This window comes from Dendrobates tinctorius, unplaced genomic scaffold (genome assembly GCF_039654945.1).
Source record: "Dendrobates tinctorius isolate UK_male_01 unplaced genomic scaffold, ASM3965494v1 ptg000024l, whole genome shotgun sequence".
NCBI classification, from domain to species: Eukaryota; Metazoa; Chordata; class Amphibia; order Anura; family Dendrobatidae; genus Dendrobates; species Dendrobates tinctorius.
Window position 1 is genome coordinate 4,597,501 of NW_027361692.1, and position 21,948 is coordinate 4,619,448.

Here is a 21,948-nt window from a genome sequence, read left to right on the forward strand (position 1 = left end):
AAACTTTTCGAAGTTTATCCTCCAACCCAGGCGAGAAAGTGTATTTACTGTGATGCCTACGGATTCCTTGCAGGCTGGAAAGGATGGACCCTTGATCAGTAGGCTTTCCAGATACGGAAGTACCACCACTCCCCGAGCTTGAAGGATGGCCATGACAACCGCCATGACCTTGCGGTGGCGAGACCGAAAGGCAAGTCAACGAACTGGAAGTGCTCCTTGCGAATTGTAAAACGGAGGAACTGCTGGTGGGATGGACAAATCGGAATGTGCAGGTAAGCATCTTTGATATCGATGGATGCTAGGAACTCTCCTCTTTCCAAGGACGCGACGACTGCACGGAGAGATTCCATTCTGAATCGTTGTACCTTGACAAACTGATTTAACAGCCTGAGGTCCAGTATGGGCCGCATCATTCCATCCTTATTTGGAACCACAAAAAGGTTTGAATAAAAACGACCTGATTCAGAAGACAAGGTTGTGGAGGACAAGCTGGAATTGTTGCGAAAGGGCTGAAAATGAGTCGGCTGTTGATTCCGAAACGGCCGGACGGGCCTTTGTTGGGGGAGGAATTTACCCTTCCCCCGGTAGTGTCAGAAATGAGCTGGTCCAGTTTCTCTCCAACTAGGCGACCAGTTTGAGAAGTCAACGATCTTTTGGAGGTGGAATCTGGCCGCCAGTCACAGAGCCATAGGGCCCTTCTAATGGAGACTGCATTTGCGGCTACCTGTGCAGCGCAATTGGCGGCATCTAAAGAAGCATCCACTACAAAGTCTCCTGCGTGGACTATCTGCCTGGCGATGCTGACTGCCTCCGGAGGAAGACTGCTATCCTGGATGGCAGTAACTAACACCTCTGCCCAAGCGGCCATAGCCTTAGCCACCCAAGTCGCCACGAAAGATGGAAAAAGTGCCACTCCGGAAGCCTCAAAGACTGAGCGAGCAAGGTAGTCAATCTGATGATCAGAGGGGTTTTTGACTGAAGAACCTTAAGAAACGGATAGGAGCGTTTTGGAAGCAAGACGCGATATAGGAGGATCCACAGAAGGGGACTGTAACCAATCCTTCAAGAGGTCTGGAGCAAAAGGGTATTTAGCCTCAATAGGTTTTTGACCTGAGAACCGTTTATGTGGCTGGTCCCTATGTCTCTGGACAATGCCCTTAAACTCTGGATGGCTGGCAAGTACCCTGCGCACACGTTTAGTCTTTTTAAAAGAAACAACGTGTTCCGGAGCAGGAGTATTCTCCTCATCCAACTTCAGAATTTTGTTGACTGACTCTATAAGAGAATCAAGTGATTCTTGGTCATTTGGAGGATTCTGGGGTACTGACGTGTCAGACTCGTATTCAGAGTCGTGTTCGCTGTGAATATTAGGAGAGGGAGCGCGAGAGCCAGAGCTTGCAAATGCAGAAGCACAGGCGTGACTGGGGGATGCGTCATGGGTCTGTTTTCTAGAGACCTGACCATCCCTTGAACGAGTATGGCCCCTGCTGGTGGACGGTTCCCGGCCGTCGCCAGAGCCCTCCTCGGTCGGCGAAGGCACGTTTTGACTTAAAGAGGAGTCCCGGAGGGAGTCTATGGCCTTGGTCAGCGACTCCACAGACCGTGACAGGGACACAGCCCACTCAGGGGGACTAAATGCAGAGGACCCGGTGACAGATGGCGTTTTGGCACAAGGCGGGGCGCAATCCATGCATAACGAATTAGTTTGGGCACTGGGCAAGGCAGTCTTGCAAGTGGCACAAGAGGTAAAGAACGCAGTGTGCTTCTTAGTAGCCCTTTTGGCTTCCACAGATTGAGACATAGTGCCCCCAAAGGGTTACAGGCAGAGCCTGGTGTGTCCCCAATATGAATAGCGGTGGCCCTGCAGCGTCGTCAGTTGCTGTCAGTCAGTGCGCGCCCCCCGCAGCCGTCACAGAGCAGGCAGAGCGCCGGGTGAAGGGGAGAATGGGGGGCCGCGACGGGGCACCAATGTACCGCCACTGACACTAGGTCAGCGCTTCTCCCATGGACCAGGACCCGACCCCATACCTCCAATCCGCTGCGCACGCAGGCTGCACTGTCCAGGCCCCAGCCTCCCGGGCGATGCAGCAGAGCCGGAGGAGTTCTTAAAGGGGTATACCTCAATCGATCCTCCTTATGGGCAGCGGGATGGAGAGGCCATGGGGCTGATTCAGGGCATCCGAAGTGCTTCTCAAGTCTTCTCCGTGCTATTGCCCTCTTATCCGTGCGGGGAGATCGGGACCGTGAAGGAACCGTCGCCCAGAAGAATCAGGTAAGCCCCAGTCGTCGCAGGAGAGGGTACGGGGAGGTATACTCTGCGTTCTCGCCTGTTGTTGGTTCGGGGAGAGCGTACCCTTGAAAGGAATCCGTCGACCCTTCAGTCCGTCAATTAAAAAATAAAAATTTACAGAAAAAATTCAAAAATCGAAAATAAAAACGATGGAGTCTGAAGCCAGACCCAAGTGCCTCCTACAGACACTAAGCAAGAACTGGGAAATCTCAGCCAGCGAGAGTGTGTATACTGCAGAGGAGGAGTTAACTTTTTCTGTGTTCATTTAGTGTCCTCCTAGTGGAAAGCAGCATAACACCCATGGTCCTGTGTCCCCCAATGAGGTGTAGGAGAAATTTAGGGTTTAAGCAACATTTTAGAGGAAAAATTTAATCATTTGCTTCCACATCCACCGTTCTAAAAATTCTGCGAAGCACCTGTTGGTTTCAAATGCTCCGTACACTCAGAGATGGAGTCTTTAAAAGGGAACCTATCAGGCCTTGGGCAAACTAAGGGGAGAATAAATCATAGCCTGACTGCGTGATTTCAGCCAGGTATACAGCTCTGGCAAAAATTAAGAGACCACCACATCAAAACCCTGTCATGGGCAGCCCATTCTCCAGACCTGAACCCCATTGAAAACTTCTGGAATGTAATCAAGAGGATGATGGATAGTCACAAGCCATCAAACAAAGAAGAACTGCTTACATTTTTGCGCCAGAAGCAGTGTGAAATACTGGTGAGAAGCATGCCAAGACACATGAAAGCTGTGATTAAAAATCATGGTTATTCCACAAAATATTGATTTCTGAACTCTTCCTGAGTTAAAACATTAGTATTGTTTCTAAATGATTATGAGCTTGTTTTCTTTGCATTATTTGAGGTCTGAAAGCACTTTTTTTTTTTTTTTTTAATTTTGACACTTTTTCTTTGTCAGAAAAAAAATACAACATTTTTTGCTTGGAAATTCGAAGACACGTCAGAAGTTTGTAGACTAAAAGAAAAATTCACATTGTACTAAAAAATATACCTATAAAGAGAAAAATCAGACAGACTGAACATTTGAAAGTGGTCGCTCTTAATTTTTGCAAGAGCTGTATTTTTCTCTGTAGCACTCCTGACATTTCACAGATACTATACTTTGAAGATCCTCCTGGGGACCATAGTTGGAGAGAAGTCTAGTCAGAGTCTGCCACCTGATGGCTTTTCCCAGCTTCTCCCTCACATATGCATAGGAAGAAACTAGTCAATCGCAAGCAGCTGTAATGTGAAGAGCCAGCTTGAGGGCAAAGCCAGACCAGACACTTCTCCAGGTATGGTCCTCGGCTGGACCTTCAAGGTATATTATCTCTGAAACGCCATAGCATTTGAGGGAAGAATATACCTGGTAGCAATTGTTAAGCCAGGTTTCAATTTATGCTCTCTGCAGTTTGAGCAGCCTGAATCGCCTTACAGGTTTCCTTTAATCAATTCATAGGGGTCCATTTTCTCCAATTACCCTTTGTAAAAATGGACATTTAGAGATAAACAAATTTTTTTTTTTTTTGCTTTCACAGCCCACTGCTACAAAACTATGTGATATGAAAACTGCCTCTTCAAAGAGGGAGAGGACAAACTCTTGTGCCACCTAAGCATTTAGAAAGAGGGTTGACAGACATCTCCCTTGATGTGTTGGAAGATGTACTCACAGTGGATATTCTGATCTAATACTGGAGATACCAGGGGTGGTGAGAAAAGATGAGGCTGCTCAGACTGCTGTGCACTTCAAATAACCTTTACCATGTACTGCTATCTCAAGTTCACAGCTGCGAAGGATACTACTGGACATGCTCATAAGCACCAGTCCTATTAACATTACAGGACAGATATCTGTCAGTATAACAAAATAGTAGTCATTTCTATGTAATATAGCAATTACCAACCATAGACAAAACGTGTGTGACTTGCTAATTAAAAGTATTGAAGAATGGGCACACCACTTCCGGGTTCTTTGGCTGTTACTGTCCGGCCACAAGACCTGAACAGCCAAAGGGCTGAAATCAGTGGAGTATTGCACACCGGGGCCGCTACCCCACTTGGTGTCTTAATTTCAACTGTATCTACGTCATCAGGATGCAGATACAATTAAAAATTATGGTGAGACAAGGAGCAGTTGGCCAATCATCTGTGCATACGATTTTCAACACAGCAGGAGCGATTTTTTTCCTGCTGCGAGAAGCCTTAGACTTAACTCTGCACAGAACAGAGCAGCACATTAGAGGCATGGGGCGAAGCTAATTGTTTCATTTGTTTATTTTTTTTGCCCATCCTTAAGGGCCTGTCACACTAAGCGATATCGCTAGCAATATCGCAATAACATCACTGGTTTTTGTGACGTTATAGCGATATTGCTAGCGATATCGCTATGTCTGATACTTACCTCCGACCACTCCCCCGCTGGTTATCGCTGACCGCGCGAGAACGTCCTGGACCGTTTCTAGTCGTCAGCTCGCTGCTGGGGCTTCCTGCTTTGGAGACGAGCGACGTGTGGACGCGAGGACGTCAGGGACGCCTCGTCTGACAGGTAAGGCCTCTTTCACACTTCAGTTTTTTACAATCAGTCACAATCCGCCAGGTTTTGAAAAAAACGGATCCTCAATTTTCTTTTGAGGATCCTTTTTTTCCCCCCATTGATTTCCATTAATGGCGGATTGTGACGGATTGCTGTCCGTTGCATCCGTTTTTTTTGAGGATCCGCCAAAAGTTGCTGTCCGTCACCATCCTCAAAGATTTCAAAACGGAGCTTGCAACGTTTTTTTCTCTGGCGCATCCTCCAGACACTCATTTAACCCGAAATTCTTTCTGGGTGCCGGACAAAAAAAAAAAATATTCTCTCTCTCTCTCTGCGGTTCCTTTAAATTTCCTCATTTTCAGGATCCGTCTGAAAACGGATCCTGTGCCATCCGTTCACATCAGTTGAGAACGGATCCGCTTGTCTGACTTTTTGGCGGATTTGAACTGATGCAAAAATACTGAAGTGTGAAAGAGGCCTAAGTAGCGACCCCCGACCCCAGCAATGTCACTGGTGAGATCTGCCTGTGTGGCAGCTCACTAGCGACCACTTAGCGATGCACCAGAGATCCTGACCGCGTCATATCGATGGTCGGGATCGCTGGTGCATCGCTAAGTGTGATAGTACCTTTACTTGTGAAGGGAGATTGTGGGGAGTATCAAATGGTGTGTGGGGGGAGGGTCTAGGGATACATTACAGTGGGTGTGTGTGAGATGAGGGAGGGGCTGTTGGGGATCATACTGTGCGTGTGGGGTCCAACATACTGTGTGTAGAAGCATCACACTGTGTGCAAGAGGCTGTCATCATACTCTGTATGATGGCAGTGGGAGTATCATACTGTGTGTGTATAGGTGGAGGGCTGTGAGGTCATCAAGGGAGGGATTACATCTATACTTATATATACCTAATGATGTACAACATGAGCTGTATGACTAATAATCTTCATAAAAACCAATAAATTACCCTATTTACTCGAGTATAAGCCGAGGCACCTAATTTTGCCATGGAAAACTGGGTAAGCTTATTGACTCGAGTAAAAGCCGGGTATGCATTGCCCCCTCATCCCTGTCCTGCCATGTGTGGCTCCCCCTGCTGTATGCATGGCTCCTCCGTCCTCCCCCATGTATGCATGGCTCTCCTGTCCTCCACCTGCTGTATGCATGGCTCCTCCGTTCACTCCCTGCTGTATGCATGGCTCCTCCATCCTCCCCCTGCTATATGCATGGCTCCTCCGTCCTCCCCCTGCTGTATGTATGGCTCCTCCGTCCTCCCCCTGCTGTATGTATGGCTCCTCCGTCCTCCCCCTGCTGTATGCATGGCTCCTCCGTCCTCTCCCGTGTATGCATGGCTCCTCTGTCCTCCCCCTGTTGTATGCATGGCTCCTCCGTCCTCCCCCGTGTATGCATGGCTCTCCTGTCCTCCACCTGCTGTATGCATGGCTCCTCCGTTCACCTCCTGCTGTATGCATGGCTCCTTCATCCTCCCCCTGTTGTATGCATGGCTCCTCCGTCCTCCCCCTGCTGTATGCATGGCTCCTCCGTCCTCCCCCTGCTGTATGCATGGCTCCTCCGTCCTCCCCCTGCTGTATGCATGGCTCCTCAGTCCTCCCCCTGCTGTATGCATGGCTCCTCCGTCCTCCCCCTGCTGTATGCATGGCTCCTCCGTCCTCCCCCTGCTGTATGCATGGCTCCTCCGTCCTCCCCCTGTTGTATGCATGGCTCCGCCGTCCTCCCAGTCATACTCATCCCCTCCTTGCGCGGAGACCGGAAACCATCGGAGAAGTAGAGAAGTACTGCAGTGCGCAGACGCTGGGAAAGGTCAGAAAGGCCCAGCACCTGCGTTCTGCTGTACTTGGCTCTGCCCTCAACAGGGCAGATCAGTACGCCTGCGCAGGAGCCATGACACGAACCAAGCAGGAGGACGACATCGCATGAAGATGGAAGGCGCCAGACTTGGACCTGCGACGCCCATCAGACCGGACCGCCCCCGGGTGAGTATAATAAAACTTGTTTTTCTTATTTTTCAGGTTAGATCGGGGGCTGAAAGGCAGTGGAAAAACTACGTGACAGGTTCCCTTTAAATATTATCATTCACTGCATGTTTTAAATTATTTTCTATTGTGATACAGAACTTTAACAAACATGACTATAGAAATATTTTTTTTTAATTGCTTGAAACAGAGGGACAGATTTAAACTTTTATATATAAAATGTATTCAGTTATTTTTTTTTAATTCTCAGAGAAACTTTAACTTGCAATTGTTCACTTAAAACATATACTGCAATTTTACTGTATTACAGTATATAATATAAACCACCATCTCCTTTAAGCTCAGTCTAAACGTGAGCTTAAGGTTGGTACCAAGACGGTGGAGACGTGGGACTTTAGCAGGCCATGGTAACCTATCGGTCCTCCACGACAGAGTCAGTGATTGATAAGGTCATTTATAAGTTAAACAGCAGTGTTCGTGGCTACCACCAATAGCTGCTATTACAGGCAGATGGTGGCCTTGTATTTCAGCTGGCATCTACCCTTTATGGAGCAAGCATGGCTCCAGAGCCTAGTTCATAAACACACACCCTGGCCGAGAAGTATGTATACAGCAAGGTGCATGAAGGGGATAAAATATACATCCTATTTGTATAGGTATATCCTTAATGTGTGATGTATCTTGTTGAATTTCACTTTGTATTACAGTTCAGGATGGAATTAAAGGAAACCTTTCAGCAGTATCGTGCTCAGTAACCTACAGACAGTGTCGGGTTGGCGCCGTTATACTGATTAAATCAATACCTGGGTTGATGAAATCCGTCTTGTGGTTGTTGTTTAATCTTTATTTTCCAGTTTTGAGTTAATGACATGCTCGTGCTTCGGGGCGGTCTGTGGGGGGTTCTTCATGTGGTGCTCTGCTTAGCTATTAATAAGTATGGCTTCTGACAGGTCATTGATCCCGCCGTCACCTGCCCCCTATTTTACAAAATGAATTATATATTTTTTTAAAAAATTCCCTTCTGCAGGCAGGCGCCGGCGCTGCACAATGATCGCATCCATATTGTGCATTTATTCTTTTTCATGGTGTGCACAAATTCCTAAAAAAAAAAATCAGCTTGAAAATTGCGCCGGCCGCACATGTGCAGCATCTATCAGTGATCCGATTGCTGCTACTGCGCTGCCATCTCGCTAGAGAAAAAAGAGGGATTTTTGGTACTTACCGTAAAATCTCTTTCTTGGAGCCTTCATTGGGGGACACAGGTTACCATGGGTGTATTCTGCTGTCGCTAGGAGGCTGACACTATGCAAATAAGAAAAAGTTAGCTCCTCCCCGGCAGTATACACCTACCGACAGGCCCAAATTACCTCAGTTGGTGCTAAAGCAGTTGTAGGAGCAACATAAGAACCCAACCTATGTACCAACCAAACAATGGCACATTGGCCAACATGGTGCAACATTAAGGGAGGGTGCTGTGTCCCCCAATGAAGGCTTCAAGAAAGAGATTTTACGGTAAGTACCAAAAATCCCTCTCTCTCGCTTCACTGGGGTCACAGGTTACCATGGGACGTCCAAAAGCAGTCCCAAGGGTGGGAAAGAAATGCTGAGAGAAGGGTACTCAGGTCGGCCGGTCGGAGACCGCCGCCTGCAGTATCTTCCTACCCAAGCCTGCGTAGCGGAGGTGTGAGTATCTACCTCGTAAAATCCCCGAAAGTATGGAGAGTAGCAGCCTTGCAAATCTGCAAGGCCGAAGCCTGGTGACGAACGGACCAGGAAGCTGCTACAGCCCGGGTAGAGTGAGCCCTCACTCCCGGAGGAGGCTGTTTGACCTGGACACGGTATGCCTACAGAACTGCTGAGCGAATCCAATGAGCAATGGTGAAATTGAAGGCTGGAAATCCTTTCAGACGACCTTCAGTGACAAACAGGGAATCGGAATGACGGAAGGAAGCAGTCCTAGCAAGGTAGACTCGAATTGCCCTGACCAAGTCCAGCTTGTGGAGGGATCTCTCCAAAGGATGAGCTGGAGAGGGACACAAAGAGGGGAGGACGATGTCCTCATTGATGTGAAAAACAGAGATTACCTTTGGCAGAAAGGCAGGAACTGGTCTGAGAACTACCTTATCCTGGTGCAAAACTACGAAGGGAGAACGGCAGGATAATGCTGCCAACTCTGAAACCTTCCCAATAGAGGAGATGGCGACTAGGAAGGCCACCTTCCACGAGAGGAGGGAAAAAGAAATATCCTGAATCGGCTCAAAAGGCGCACGCTGGAGGGCGCTCAAAACAAGATTTAGATCTCATGATTCGACCAGAGACTGGTAAGGAGACACTATGTGAGCGATGCCCTGAAGAAAAGTCATCATCTGGGAAAGAGAAGTCAAGTCCCTTGGACGAGGATAGCCAGAGCGGATGCCTGACCCTCTAAGGTACTGAGGGAAAGGCCTGAATAGAGACCCGTCTGTAGAAATCCAAGAATGGAGGGAAGAGAAAAAAACATAGGAAACAAACTGTTGACCTCACACAACCGAAAGAAGGCTTTCCAACATCTGTGATAGATGCGTGATGACGCTGGTTTCCTTGCCTTAATCAAGGTCTGGATGACCTTGTGGGGAAAACTTGTGTCCCTTAGGACCGCGACCTCAACGGCCATGCCATTAAATTCAGAGACGGAGAAATCGGATGGAAGAGGGGCCCTTGCGATAGAAGGTCTGGACACCTCCAGGGAACGTCCAAAAGTTCACTAGCTCTGCATACCAGGCCCTCCATGGCCGATCTGGAGCTACTAACAGAACGGGGACCCCTTCTGCTTTTATCATCTTCACGATCCTGGAATCAGGAGAAGAGGAAGGAACAGAAAAGGCATGCGAAACTGGGACCATGGGATCACAAGTGGGTCGCAACCGACGTCCATCGGATCCTGAGACCTGGCTACGTATCAGGGAACTTTGTGGTTTGCGCGAGACGCCATGAGGTCGACATCTGGAACACCCCACCTCAGACAAATTTGGTGGAAGACGGCGGGGATGAGAGACCACTCGCCTGAAACGAGCCCCTGACGGTTCAGGAAATCGGCTTCCCAGTAGTCCACCCCTGGAATGTGGATGGCCGATATGGTGGAAACATGGCTTTCCGCCCAACGCCGAATCTTTGCCACCTCCAGCATGATCTGCTTGCTGCAAGTTCCGCCTTGGTGATTTATGCACGCCACGGGAGTGGCGTTGTCCGACTGGCTGCGGACCGGCTTCTCCGTGAGAATGGACTGCCAGCGGATGAGGGCAGGAGGAATTGCCCTGATCTCCAAGAGATTGGGAGGAGAACCTCCTGAGCATCCCAGCGGCCTGCGCTGTGAGGTGGAGGAAAACTCACATCGGTGGTGATGACTTGCCACCGAATGGGAAGGAAGGATCTCCTGCATAGGACAGAGGTGGGAAGCGTCCACCAGGTTAGGGATTGCCTCACCTTGAGAGGCAGAAGCATCGGTCGGTTCAGGGAAATCGTAGTTTTGTCCCAGGCAGGAAGGAGGGCCAGCTTGAGAGGGCGGAAGTGAAAATGGGCATACGGCGCTGCTTCCATGGAGGCAATGATCTTCCCCAGGATTCTCATGCAGAGCCGAAGGGGAGAGGGACCGGGTGGGCACTTTAGGCTTTGATCCCCTGTCGGAGAGATGAAAAGCCCTTCTTTGGGAGGAAGACTCGAGCTTGGCTGGTAACGAATTCCATGCTAAGGAATACGAGACGCGGAGTTGGGATCAGGGTCGACTTGTCTTTGCTGATTATCTGGCCGAGACGCCACAGCGTGTCCAGAGTGATCTGGAGTCTGTGAACACAGTCTCAGCGAGATGGGCCCTTGACCAGAAGATCATTGAGATAACGGATTATAAGAATTCCCTTAGAACGAAGGAAGGCCATGACCGCCGCCATGATCTTCGAGAAGACCCCGGGAGCGGACGCCGGACCGAATGGGAGAGCCATGAACTGGTGAAAGCGTTCCTGTAGGGCAAACCGGAGGAACCTCTGATGCTGCACACAAACATGAACATGCAAATAAGCATCCTGAATGTCTACAGAGCAAAGATATTCCCCCAGCTCCGTGGAGGCGATCACCAAGCGGAAGGACTCCATTCCAAAATTGCAAACCCGAAGGTGACGATTCAACTGCTTGAGGTCCAAGAACGGGCGAAGGGAACCGTCCTTTTTCGGGACTACGAACAGGATTGAATAAAACCCGGAAAACTGTTTGTGCCAAGGAACTGGTACGATTACTCCTGAGTTTAGGAGGGAAGAGACAGCCCAGGAAAACCCTGGGACCTGAGAGGGCTGTCTTGGTAGACGAGAGGGAAGAAACGTCCCCTTGGGGGCAAAGAAAAATCTATCTTGTAGCCTGAGGTGACAATCTCCCTGACCAGGCGTCGTCAACTGCCGCCAACCAAGTATCCTTGAAAGTAAGAAGCCTGCCTCCCACCCTGGAAGGATTCCCAGGTAGGGGTGACGCTTGATTTTGGAGGAAAATGTGTGCCCGTGAGAACCGGAAGGCTCTTTCTCTCATGTGCGGAAGAACGGTCTTGCTGTGAGGATCCGAGGTTTCCTTCTTTTCCCTGATTAAGAGAGGGGTTGAAAATGCCGAAAAGGCTGGGGGCCCCTTCTGTTGAAGGGGCGTCTTAGCCTGCATTGGGGCCGAGAAGTACCTTTGTCTTCGGTGGCGTCCGAAATGATCTGGTCCAGCCCGGCTCCAAGGAGCCTGGAGCCCTGGAATGGTAGGCCAGTGAGAGATTTTTTTTTTCTTTTATGAAGCTGGAACCGCGTCCCATGCCTTCAACCAAAGGATGCGGCGAAAAGCAATAATGTTGCTGTTTGCTCTTGCTGAAGAAACAGCAGTATCCAGGGAGGCATTCAACAGGTATTTACCCGCATGGGTAATTTGGTCTGCCAAATTCGCTAATGGCTAAAGCCTCGGTATGTCTGTCCGTAGCGTTCTTGAGAGACGCCGCATCGGGAACGGACAGAACTGTGAGACCGGTGGGTCCACCTTAGGAGATTCAGACCCTTTGCTGATAAGGTCTGAACTAAATGGCTAAAGGATATCTAGCCGTTTTCTTCCCGGAAAGCGCCTTCCGGGATGTTCCCAGTGTCTAGTGGTAGTGATCTCAAACTCGTGAGTGGGAAAAAGTCTGGAGGGACGTTTTACCCTTATGAATGCAATGGATTCGTCCTGAGCAGTCGCATTTTCCTCTTTTATTGAGGATTTGAACGATAGCCGAAATGAGGCTACCTACCATGTCCTGTGTTTGAAAATAAAAGAGTCCGCCTGCGAAGAGGGGGAATGGGTAGAGAGGGGCACCCTTGGTGCTGTAGCGGGGTCCGGTAAACTTGAAGAGGAGCTAGACAGAGTCCGCTACCTAGACCTTCCTCCTGGTCTGTCCCTGTGAAGGTCGTGGACAGGTGCGTGCGAATCACCGTGTGAGGTGTTTGAAGCACTGTTGGCGGCAGGGAGATGTGGCATACGTTCCAGGACCTGTACGAGGGACTGTGATATTTTAATCAAGTCTGAGACCGACTGAGACATTGTAACGGTCAGACCTGAGACCGACTGGGACATGGCAATAGCCCACTCCAGAGGGGAGGGTGTGCTCTCATCCCGGACGTTAGAGGTGTCCTGAGGGGCAGACATGGTGGAAGGACTGCAGGACGGACAGAAGGGCGACGGCTGGCCTGAAGCCCACTTTCTCTTACAGCGGGCACAAGCTTAGTGAATAACCGTAGGATTGTGACCAGAGGCCCCTGTGAGGTTGTGAGAAAGTGCAGCAGGATGCTGGCAGCGATACTGCTGAGGAGAGCTAATAAAAGGTAAAGTGGCTAGGGGAAGGGAGAGGGCAGAGTCTACCAGATACCCGGCGATTATGCAGCAGCAGAGCGCAGGAAGCTGTGTCCCCCGATGTACACCGCAGATGTGTGGGTGCTGAGGCACTGTAGACACTGCAGAAGCCTTGGCTGCCAAGATGGAGGCTGTACTCCTTGGCCACGAGACGCGCTGAGGAAAGCGGTGAGCGGGGATATTGCAGAGCAGACAGCGTGTAGAGATCCCCCTGTGAATGGACAGTCGGCTTGGGCGTGCATAAAGGGGGGTGTGCGTGGCCAGTGAAAGTGAAACTTGCATCCTAATAGGCTGACACACCCTGAGAGTGCGTCACCGCCTGAAGTAGTCCCAAAGCCAGCGCCGGGACGAACACGCAGGCCAGTGGGCGTGCCTGGCACTGGAAGTGAAAGCGGAGCAGTGATAGGCTGGCCAGTGAGAAGGGCGCGTGAACGGGACCCATGACGCGCCGAGGACGAAGGTGCCGAGTCGGGAGGGGGCGTGGCCCGGATGCAAGCCAGCCGAGGAAGAAGCCTGTAAAAATGGCAGAGACCACGTGCTGAAGGAGGAAAAAAAGGCGCAAATTTCGAAAACAAGGTGCAAGAAGCAAGGGTCTATTGTGATCGTTGAGCACTGCTGCCGCTTGGGGTGGGGGAGAGTTTTAGGGGTATATACCTGTTGTGAGAGTTTGGCTCCTCTTCATCTCTGAGAATCGCATCAGGATCCCTCGGGAGAGATAGAGGGTCCTGGTATGGAGATTCTCCTTCCCGCACAGTCTCTGGACTGTTCAGAAGACGGTATCGACCCCTTACTAAAAAGGGGGAAGGCCACCACCGGTGACCACCGTCTTCCTCTCAGCCCTCTCCGAGGAGAGGGGTGAGGAGGTGAATAGGCAAGGACTTGCCGCCAATAGTCTCCCTGAAACACCCATAAGGGTGACAGGGGACAAAGTCCTGCCTGCGGGTTCGAGAGTGGGCAATGTGGGTGATACCACACTGCTCTCTCGGTCGCATAAATGTGGGAAAACAGGGTGAGAAATCTGCACCCTGCTCCCGAAGAGCTGTATCTGGAAAAACAAAGGGGAAATGATTAATGAACACACACAAAACCTGTGAAGAAAAAACACTGCGGATCTGGTGTTAGATCCAGGTCCGCCTCCTACAGACACTAAGCTTAAACTGAGGTAATATGGGCCTGTCGGTAGGTGTATACTGCCGGGGAGGAGCTAACTTTTTCTTATTTGCATAGTGTCAGCCTCGGTTCACTGATACATGCTACTGCACAGGCGGCGCCATCTTAGTGGAGACAATTTTTTCTTTCCTCTCTCTAGCAAGATGGTGTCACCTGCACAGTAGGCTATCTGATAGATGTTACTGAGCAGGCAGTGCCATCTTGGAGGAGGCATTTTCTTCTCTTTCTCTAGCAAGATGGCGCCGCCTGCGCAGTAGCAGCTAACGGATCGCCGATACATGCTACTGCGCAGGCGCGGCTAGCGCCACTTTCAAACAGATTTTTATTTTTTTTAAGAATTTGTGGATACCAGCAAAAGAATAATGAAATGCTCAATATGGATGCAATCGTGGTGCACAATATGTACAGTACAGACCAAAAATTTGGACACACCTCATTCAAAGAGTTTTCATGACTATGAAAATTGTAGATTCACGCTGAAGGCATCAAAACTATGAATTAACACATGTGAAATTATATAATTATCAAAAAAGTGTGAAACAACTTAAAATATGTCTTATATTCTAGGTTCTTCAAAGAAGCCACCTTTTGCTTTGATTACTGCTTTGCACACTCTTGGCATTCTCTTGATGAGCTTCCAGAGGTAGTCAGTGACCTGTTAGACAACATACTGGTAAATACCTAATCAGAGCACCACATAAAGACTCCTCCTCTCACAGCCCTGCCCACAGGCTGCCCCGAAGCACGAGAATCTCATTGACTCAAAACTAAAAATAAAGATTAAACAACAACCATAAAATGGATTTCGTCAACCCAGATATTTTAATCAGGATAACGGCATCGACCTGCTGACAGGTTCCCTTTAAGCGCTGGTTTATCACATGCTGGAGAAATAGTGGAACTATGTATCAATAGTCTCTTGAACTACTTCCACATTCAGTGCAACCATTTGGGACTGAGTATACTATATAAACTGATACTAAAAAGAATAGCTCACCTCAAAAAAGCTCTCCACGTACTGCAGTACAAACACTCCGCAATCACTGAAGTTGTTCTGCTGAGGCACTCTGGGGTTGGAACCTTTCATGTAGTCTTTGGAAAAGCTTCTCTTGCTTCCTTTCTTCACTTCCCATTCTACTTCCAGGTATCTAAAAGATATATATAATCTCACTATACAAAGGACAAAAATTCATAATTAGTAGTGGTGAGCAAACGTGGGCAGATAACGTCTTATCCGAGCATCTAGGAGTGATTGTATATTATGTTTGAGTCTCTGTGGTTGCATGATTTGCAGCTGTTATGCAATTCCCACATGTTGTGTCTAACAGATAACGGATAAGATGTTATTCGAGCACGTTCGCTCATCACTAAGGCTAAATTCATATTGCGTTAACCCAGCCCGCTCAACGCATAGCATTGACGGGCTGCGTTAACGGGCTGCGTTAACGGTATGGCATAACGCAATCGCGTTATGCTATACCCGCTAGCACAGATGATTAATCTGTGCTAGCGGTGACGGAGCCTCAGACGCTGCAGCCCGCGTCCAAGGCTCCGTCACTGATTGGCGGCACATAGCGAGCGCATGCGCCTGATAATGGGGGTTAATGGCGGCGTTAACGGACTGCGTTACACCGCGTTATGCCGCGGTGTAACGCAGTCCATCTAATGGACAGCCATAAAGCAATGTGACCCCGGCCTAATAAGTAGCAAAAAAACTCCCCAAAAATGAATGTACACAAAACAGCACTTACTCTCGTAAAGTTTTCACCACATTGGAACGAGAAGGACCTCTCAGAGAATCCATAAGCAGTATGCACGGCCTGGGACAAAGAAGTATAAAAAAAAAAAAATGTTAGAGGAGTTACATGTCCATACCTGACTAATTATATATATATCCAGAATATATATTAAAGATGCCTTAAAACATTCTCTCTCTCATTATTCTGGCATTTGGCAAATAATAATTATGGTAATCTTAATGGACCTTAAACGGGAAAGGTTTACTCTAATTTCATGTCAGATATTGAGAAAAACATGCATAGGTGTCTTTTTGTATAGTGTTTGTAAACTTCTGGTTTCCTAGTGTACATGTAGGGTAGGTGGGCCGAGCTGGGGGGGGTGGACCCTCGATATACCGCGCAGTGACGTACAGACACAAGATGAGGCAAGTTTCGGGTACAACAGGTCCAAGTTTATTATCTTGCCGTCCGCCTGATGGCCTCCAAAGTACACCGCACTTCAATTCACTTTACTTCGCTTCACTTCACTTATCAGCCCTCCGTTTCCAGGGCCGCTTCCCGCACACCGTACTTTACACCGGGGACGTACATATACGCACCGTCCCCTCTTCACTCTTCAACGCTCCTGTCAGATCCGTCACTGTGGCCGCCTTAGGCCCGTAAACCAACAGTACTTTTACTGATCAGTCGTCTCTCCCTCAGTACGGTATGCTTTACCTCAGTGCCTCGTCTATACTGCGGTACTCTTGTGTCAGGACCACCCTCCTGACTTTCTCTCTCCTCAGTCCCCCTGGTTTGGTTTTCCTCACAGTGCACAAACTGTCGTAGTCCTCCTGTCACTTGAGCTCCCCCCGGGGACTGGAACTTTCTGGAACCCTCCTGTCAAATTTATATCAGTCCCGGTTCCCTGTAACTCCGCCCCCCATGACCAACGGTATCCTAAGCCCTAAGCTGATGTCAAGTCCTTTGCTCACACTCCTCCCTGCACTCTAATGGTCAACCCAAGGTACTGCACATCCACTACACTTTCTCAGCTGTTTCCCCACTGTAGTAACTGACACCTGTCTAAACTGTGCAAACCTTCCTTTCTCTGTTCTGACACGTCTGTCCGTCCGTCAGGTCACCTTCCCTACACTCTCTTTTCCTTTGTCTATTGTCGTCCTCGACAATAGTAATCCCTGCCTTCGTCGTTCTGAAGCTTCACCTACACTCTGTTGTCGGACCAGTTGTTGGGCCAAACCAACTACCTGCGGGGGCCGAACCATACTGGGAGCACCATGCTCTGAGCAGCCTACTGCTACTCACCAGCGCGCACGCCACATGACAACATCTTTCAAATTGGGCTAGGTACACCCATATTCTCTCTATGGCGTGTACCTTCCCCTACTCTCCCCTTCGGTTACCTTCCACTGTCTGGTACGCCATGATCGAGGCCTCACACCTACCAGATCATTGCCGGCATCCACCTTCCTCCTTCAGGGGTGTCCGTGGTGTCGGGGACCTGACCTAGTACGGCTGTCTTTCTCACGTCTTCCACCCTCTTTTGCCTTTCTTTCAGTTACATGTCATGGTCGGCGTCTCGGTCTCCCAGACCTTCTCCACACATAGACCCCTGTCGGATCTCATCCACATTCCGGCACTTCCCTTTGGTCCCCCAGACCTTTTCTTACCCGGACCTGTTGCATTTACTTGTGCATATTATACACCAACACAACTTTACAATATCACAAGTACCCCATTTTTTATAATTTTTTTTTTCATTTTCCTTTGCTTTTAAAACCAACATATAACATTGCATATCTTCTCCCCCTCCCTTCCTTGGACATGGACACTCCCTCGTTTCTTTATATCCCCGCTCTGTCAGGTAAACATATCCATGTATACTTTCCTAGAAAAGGTACACAGAACGGAGAAGGAAAGAAAAAGAAAATAAAAACAACAGATAAACAACAAAAGAAAATTTCCTCTACATACAACTGTCCTTATAACCTGCACAACGGTGCTGCGAACTCCTGACAGTTCACTCCGCCACCTAGCGGTCAGTCGTGAGGGGCTCCACAGCCGTGGAGCTCCTAGAATACCGAGGGTGTCCACACAAGTCCTCTTTACGGGGGTTCATATCCTTCAGGCTCCGCTAGTACGGCCACCGCATAATAACCGCGGGGACAGTACTCTTTGTAGTAAGACACAGTCTCCTTCTTTCAAAGCCCGGCCGTGACGAATGGAAGCCACATTTACGTAAACTTTCTGGCCAGTCTCATCCCGAATAAAGCCGTATCCTTGAGCGATGTTGGTATACATCAGCCGTCCCTTAGATCTCTTAGCCGCCATCCCAGCCTCTCCTCCTGCGTGGAGCAGGCTCCATATCTCACGCTCCCGGGCCTCCTTCTTCCTTATAACCTCTGCGACCCAAACAGAGGGTACACTACAGGCTCAGGAGTCCGGTGGGCGGGACTCCACCGAAGAAGAGAGCGGGATAGAGGCGGCCAAATGATGTCAGTGGCCCAGCAGCCGCTGGGGCCGGGTGGCAGATGGGAGTGGCCGTGTTCTTAGGAGATTGGGCCACAGGGCCTGTCACACAGGCCGCAGTCGATTCCAGTGCCGGCATAACAGTCGCGGCCGCAGGGTAGGCCGCACCTGAAATTTAATCCGGAGCCAGGGCAGCGGCCGCCTTTGAAGATGCGGTCGCTAGCGGCAGAGGGGATGCAACAGTGTCGCCTACGGTCAGACTCCGCACCGGCGCCACCGGGCTTGGCGCCACCAGGTGGAGTGGTTCAGGACCATGAGCGGAGGCTCTGCTCAGTTCCGCGTATATGGTAGGGCCCTCCTTGGCCGGGCTCTCGGGGACACAGGATGCCGCGCGCTGCGGCCGAATGGTAGAGGCCACTTGCGGAGCCACTGTCGGGGCCGGGGGAACGCTCACCTTCCCCTGCGCCGTGGCCTCCGTCTCCTCATCACGTGGCTCCTCCCGCAGTCTCAGCTCTTCATCCCACCTTCCGGCGGGGCTAGACTCCAGGCTCCGGGGCTCCGCAGGGAGGCTCTCCGCTGGTAACTTAGGTGGCCGCTCCCAGTGGTTCCGCACAGGCTCCGCTCCTTCACTCACCATCCAGCTGCCTGCCCGTGGCCCTGAAGGAAACGTTTCCTGGCGTGACTCGACCTCCCGGCGCCACCGCCACTCTAGGTGCCCGATGCCCCGACATCCACAGCATCTCATATCGTCCGATGGGCAGCACTCAAATGGCGCCAGACAGCCGCAGCCAAACTTTTTCCCTGTGCCACTCCCTCTGCTGGGTGGGGCGTTGGCAGACCTTTCCACCCACTTTTCAGGGTCCAGTACGTGGGAGCGCCGATCTCCTGGTACATATCGCTGGCTCCAGGGGTACGTAGGAGGGAGCCGCCGTCCATTGGGAAAAACAGCAAACACCTGGAACTCTCCTCTGTGCTGAAGCAGCACCGCCATCTTGCACCAGTCCTGGTACCTCCCCGGATCTTCTGCTGGCAACAAAGATACGCCACAGCGCTCCCAATTTGTAATCCACAGGTGGGTAATTTGTATTCCACAGGTGTTTATAATCCACACAGAGCAGTCTGAGTTTTTTTCCATCCCTTGGGGCAGGCCTGCCGCAGAAGATATTGTATTAGCGGCGTTGATCCTGCCGACTACACCAAGTGTAGGGTCGGTGGGCAGAGCTGGGGGTGGTCCCTCGATATACCGCGCAGTGACGTACAGACACAAGATGATGCAAGTTTCGGGTACAACAGGTCCAAGTTTATTCTCTTGCCGTCCGCCTGACGGCCTACAAAGTACACCGCACTTCAATTCACTTTACTTCACTTCACTTATTGGCCCTCCGTTTCCAGGGCCGCTTCCCGCACACCGTACTTTACACCGGGGACGTACATATACGCACAGTCCCCTCTTCTCTCATCGATGCTCCTGTCAGATCCGTCACTGTGGCCGCCTTAGGCCCGTAAACCAACAGTACTTTTACTGATCAGTCGTCTTTCCCTCAGTACGGTATGCTTTACCTCAGTACCTTGTCTATACTGCGGTACTCTTGTGTCAGGACCCCCCCCCCCCCCCCCCGACTTTCTCTCTCCTCAGTCCCCCTGGTTTGGTTTTCCTCACAGTGCACAAACTGTCGTAGTCCTCCTGTCACTTGAGCTCCCCCTGGGGACTGGAACTTTCTGGAACCCTCCTGTCAAATTTATATCATTCCCGGTTCCCTGTAACTCCGCCCCCATGACCAACAGTTTCCTAAGCCCTAAGCTGATGTCAAGTCCTTTGCTCACACTCCTCCCTGCCCTCTAACGGTCAACCCAAGGTACTGCACGTCCACTACACTTTCTCAGCTGTTTCCCCACTGTAGTAACTGACACCTGTCTAAACTGTGCAAACCTTCCTTTCTCTGTTCTGACACGTCTGTCCGTCCGTGAGGTCACCTTACCTACATACACATAGAAAAAGTCCCTGAAATAAACCAGCAGAGAATGAAATAGTGAATGCATTCAGTGCCCCTTATCTCTACTGTAATTTATACAAGAATATTATTAATCATCATCAGCTGGGACCCAATACAGCAGTTGCCATGCTGGAGAGACCGGCGGCCTCCCTAGGGATGATATGACAATACTTCAGGGACTGGCTGCAGAAGATTGTCAACAGTGGAAAGAACTCACAACAATGGCAGTCACAGAAATATCTCTCAATTAGCCTACAGAGTTGAAATCCTTTAAGGGTGCGGCAGTGGAGACATGAACCCCCATTTCATATTGCTGAGCTAGTCTGCAGACCTTTTCTCCTTTCTTGCTTTGGATACACAAATTAGAATGCTGTGTGATGAAATGCCCTAGTACTTGTATACTTGGAGGACTCGGCTATATTATTAAAGCAGCTAGTCTTCAGGAGAGAGAATAATTTATGAGTGATGCCAAGAACAGCACCTCTACCTTTTTATCATAGTAACAAATGCTGGGGTGGGGACTAGCGAGCGTCCCAGAGAGGAGTACGTACTGTACTGATGAGACAACTACCATTTGCTTTAGTACAGTGACAAATGCTTGTGCATCACCCCCACTAGATTACTACTGTAGTCTACAATTCACTTCTACAACACATGAGGGAATTTGTATTTGTTAACAAGCAAAAACAAAATACTGTACTATCTGCAACTCCAGGCAGAAAGAGAAAATCCCATCAAGCCGAAATGGCTCAGCATTTTATTCTATAGGTTTACAACGCATAGCTCTACAAAATTATGCATTGCTAAGGCTAGTTTCACACTAGCGTTCGTGGGCGCAGCACAGGGCCGCCACTAAGCCCCGCCCCCTCTGGTCAGTTCGTCCTCTGATCGCATGAGGCTGCATGCGATCAGCGTATCCTATATTTAGCGTTGGATACGCTGATCGTGCGCTGACCATGCGCCCAGCGCACAAAAACGCATTGTGTAGCATTTTTGTGCTCTGGGTGCAGCGCCAAAAGGGCGCAGCGGCAGCAAAATCAGACCAGTGCATGGTCAGCACACGATCAGCGTATCCAACGCTAAATATAAGATACGCTGATCGCATGCAGCCTCATGCGATCAGAGGTGGAACTGACTGGAAGGGGCGCGGCCGGGTGGGGCTTAGCGGCGGCCCTGCGCTGCGCCCATGAACGCTAGTGTGAAACAAGCCTAACTTAGGCATTCATGAAATGTCAGGGGATCCAGTAGATCACAATATGATCTCAATATTAAGAGAACATAGCATTCTTTTTTTTCTGCATAAGCCTTCAAATACCAATTATCAAACTTTCAGTGGATTACCAGCAACTCTGACTGTATCCCAGCCTGCAGAGAACGTAGGCAGAGAATGACCTGACCCCCTCTGTGTAGGTGTGTGTGTGTATCACCAACCATCTTTCATTTCACCAGAGCTGTTTAAAAGAAGCTGAGCTGTGATTGGTTGCTATGAGCAACAGTTTTCTCACTCCACGACAACACCTCAGCAGACAGTGACCGGGTGGGAGAAATCTAGCATCCCCGGGAACATAAGCTCCCAGCCATTGTCTGCCCCCCAGAAAGGAGCAGAGAGCACACACCCCCTCCCGTGCCCATATCCCCATCACACATCCTCCATCCTATAGGCATATCTTCCCTCTTAAAGGGATCATTGGTATGGAAGTTAAGGCAAATTAATCCAGCGCTTTGATTCTGACCCCAGGCCTCTCTTAAAGGGTTCCCCTATATGAAAGTTAGGACTGTGCCACTCAGCGCTGTGGTTGTGACCCCAGGGTCTCTTAAAGGGATCATTGGTATGGAAGTTAGGGCAATTCCACTCAGCGCTCTGGTTCTGACCCCAGGCCCCTCTTAAATGG

The 21,948-nt window shown here is 49.8% G+C and overlaps 1 protein-coding gene across 6 annotated transcripts in view; it reads right to left on the bottom strand.

Annotated features, from left to right (window-relative positions):
* The window catches only part of SENP6 (SUMO specific peptidase 6), a 234,313-nt gene that overhangs the window by 8,288 nt on the left and 204,077 nt on the right, over positions 1-21,948 (bottom strand). For all 6 annotated transcript variants that reach the window (XM_073569311.1, XM_073569310.1, XM_073569306.1 and 3 more), the window contains 2 exons: positions 15,606-15,674; positions 14,852-15,002 (listed from right to left, as the gene is read on the bottom strand). In XM_073569311.1, coding sequence (XP_073425412.1) covers positions 14,852-15,002; positions 15,606-15,674 — 220 coding nt within the window. The remainder of the gene's footprint in view (positions 1-14,851; positions 15,003-15,605; positions 15,675-21,948) is intronic.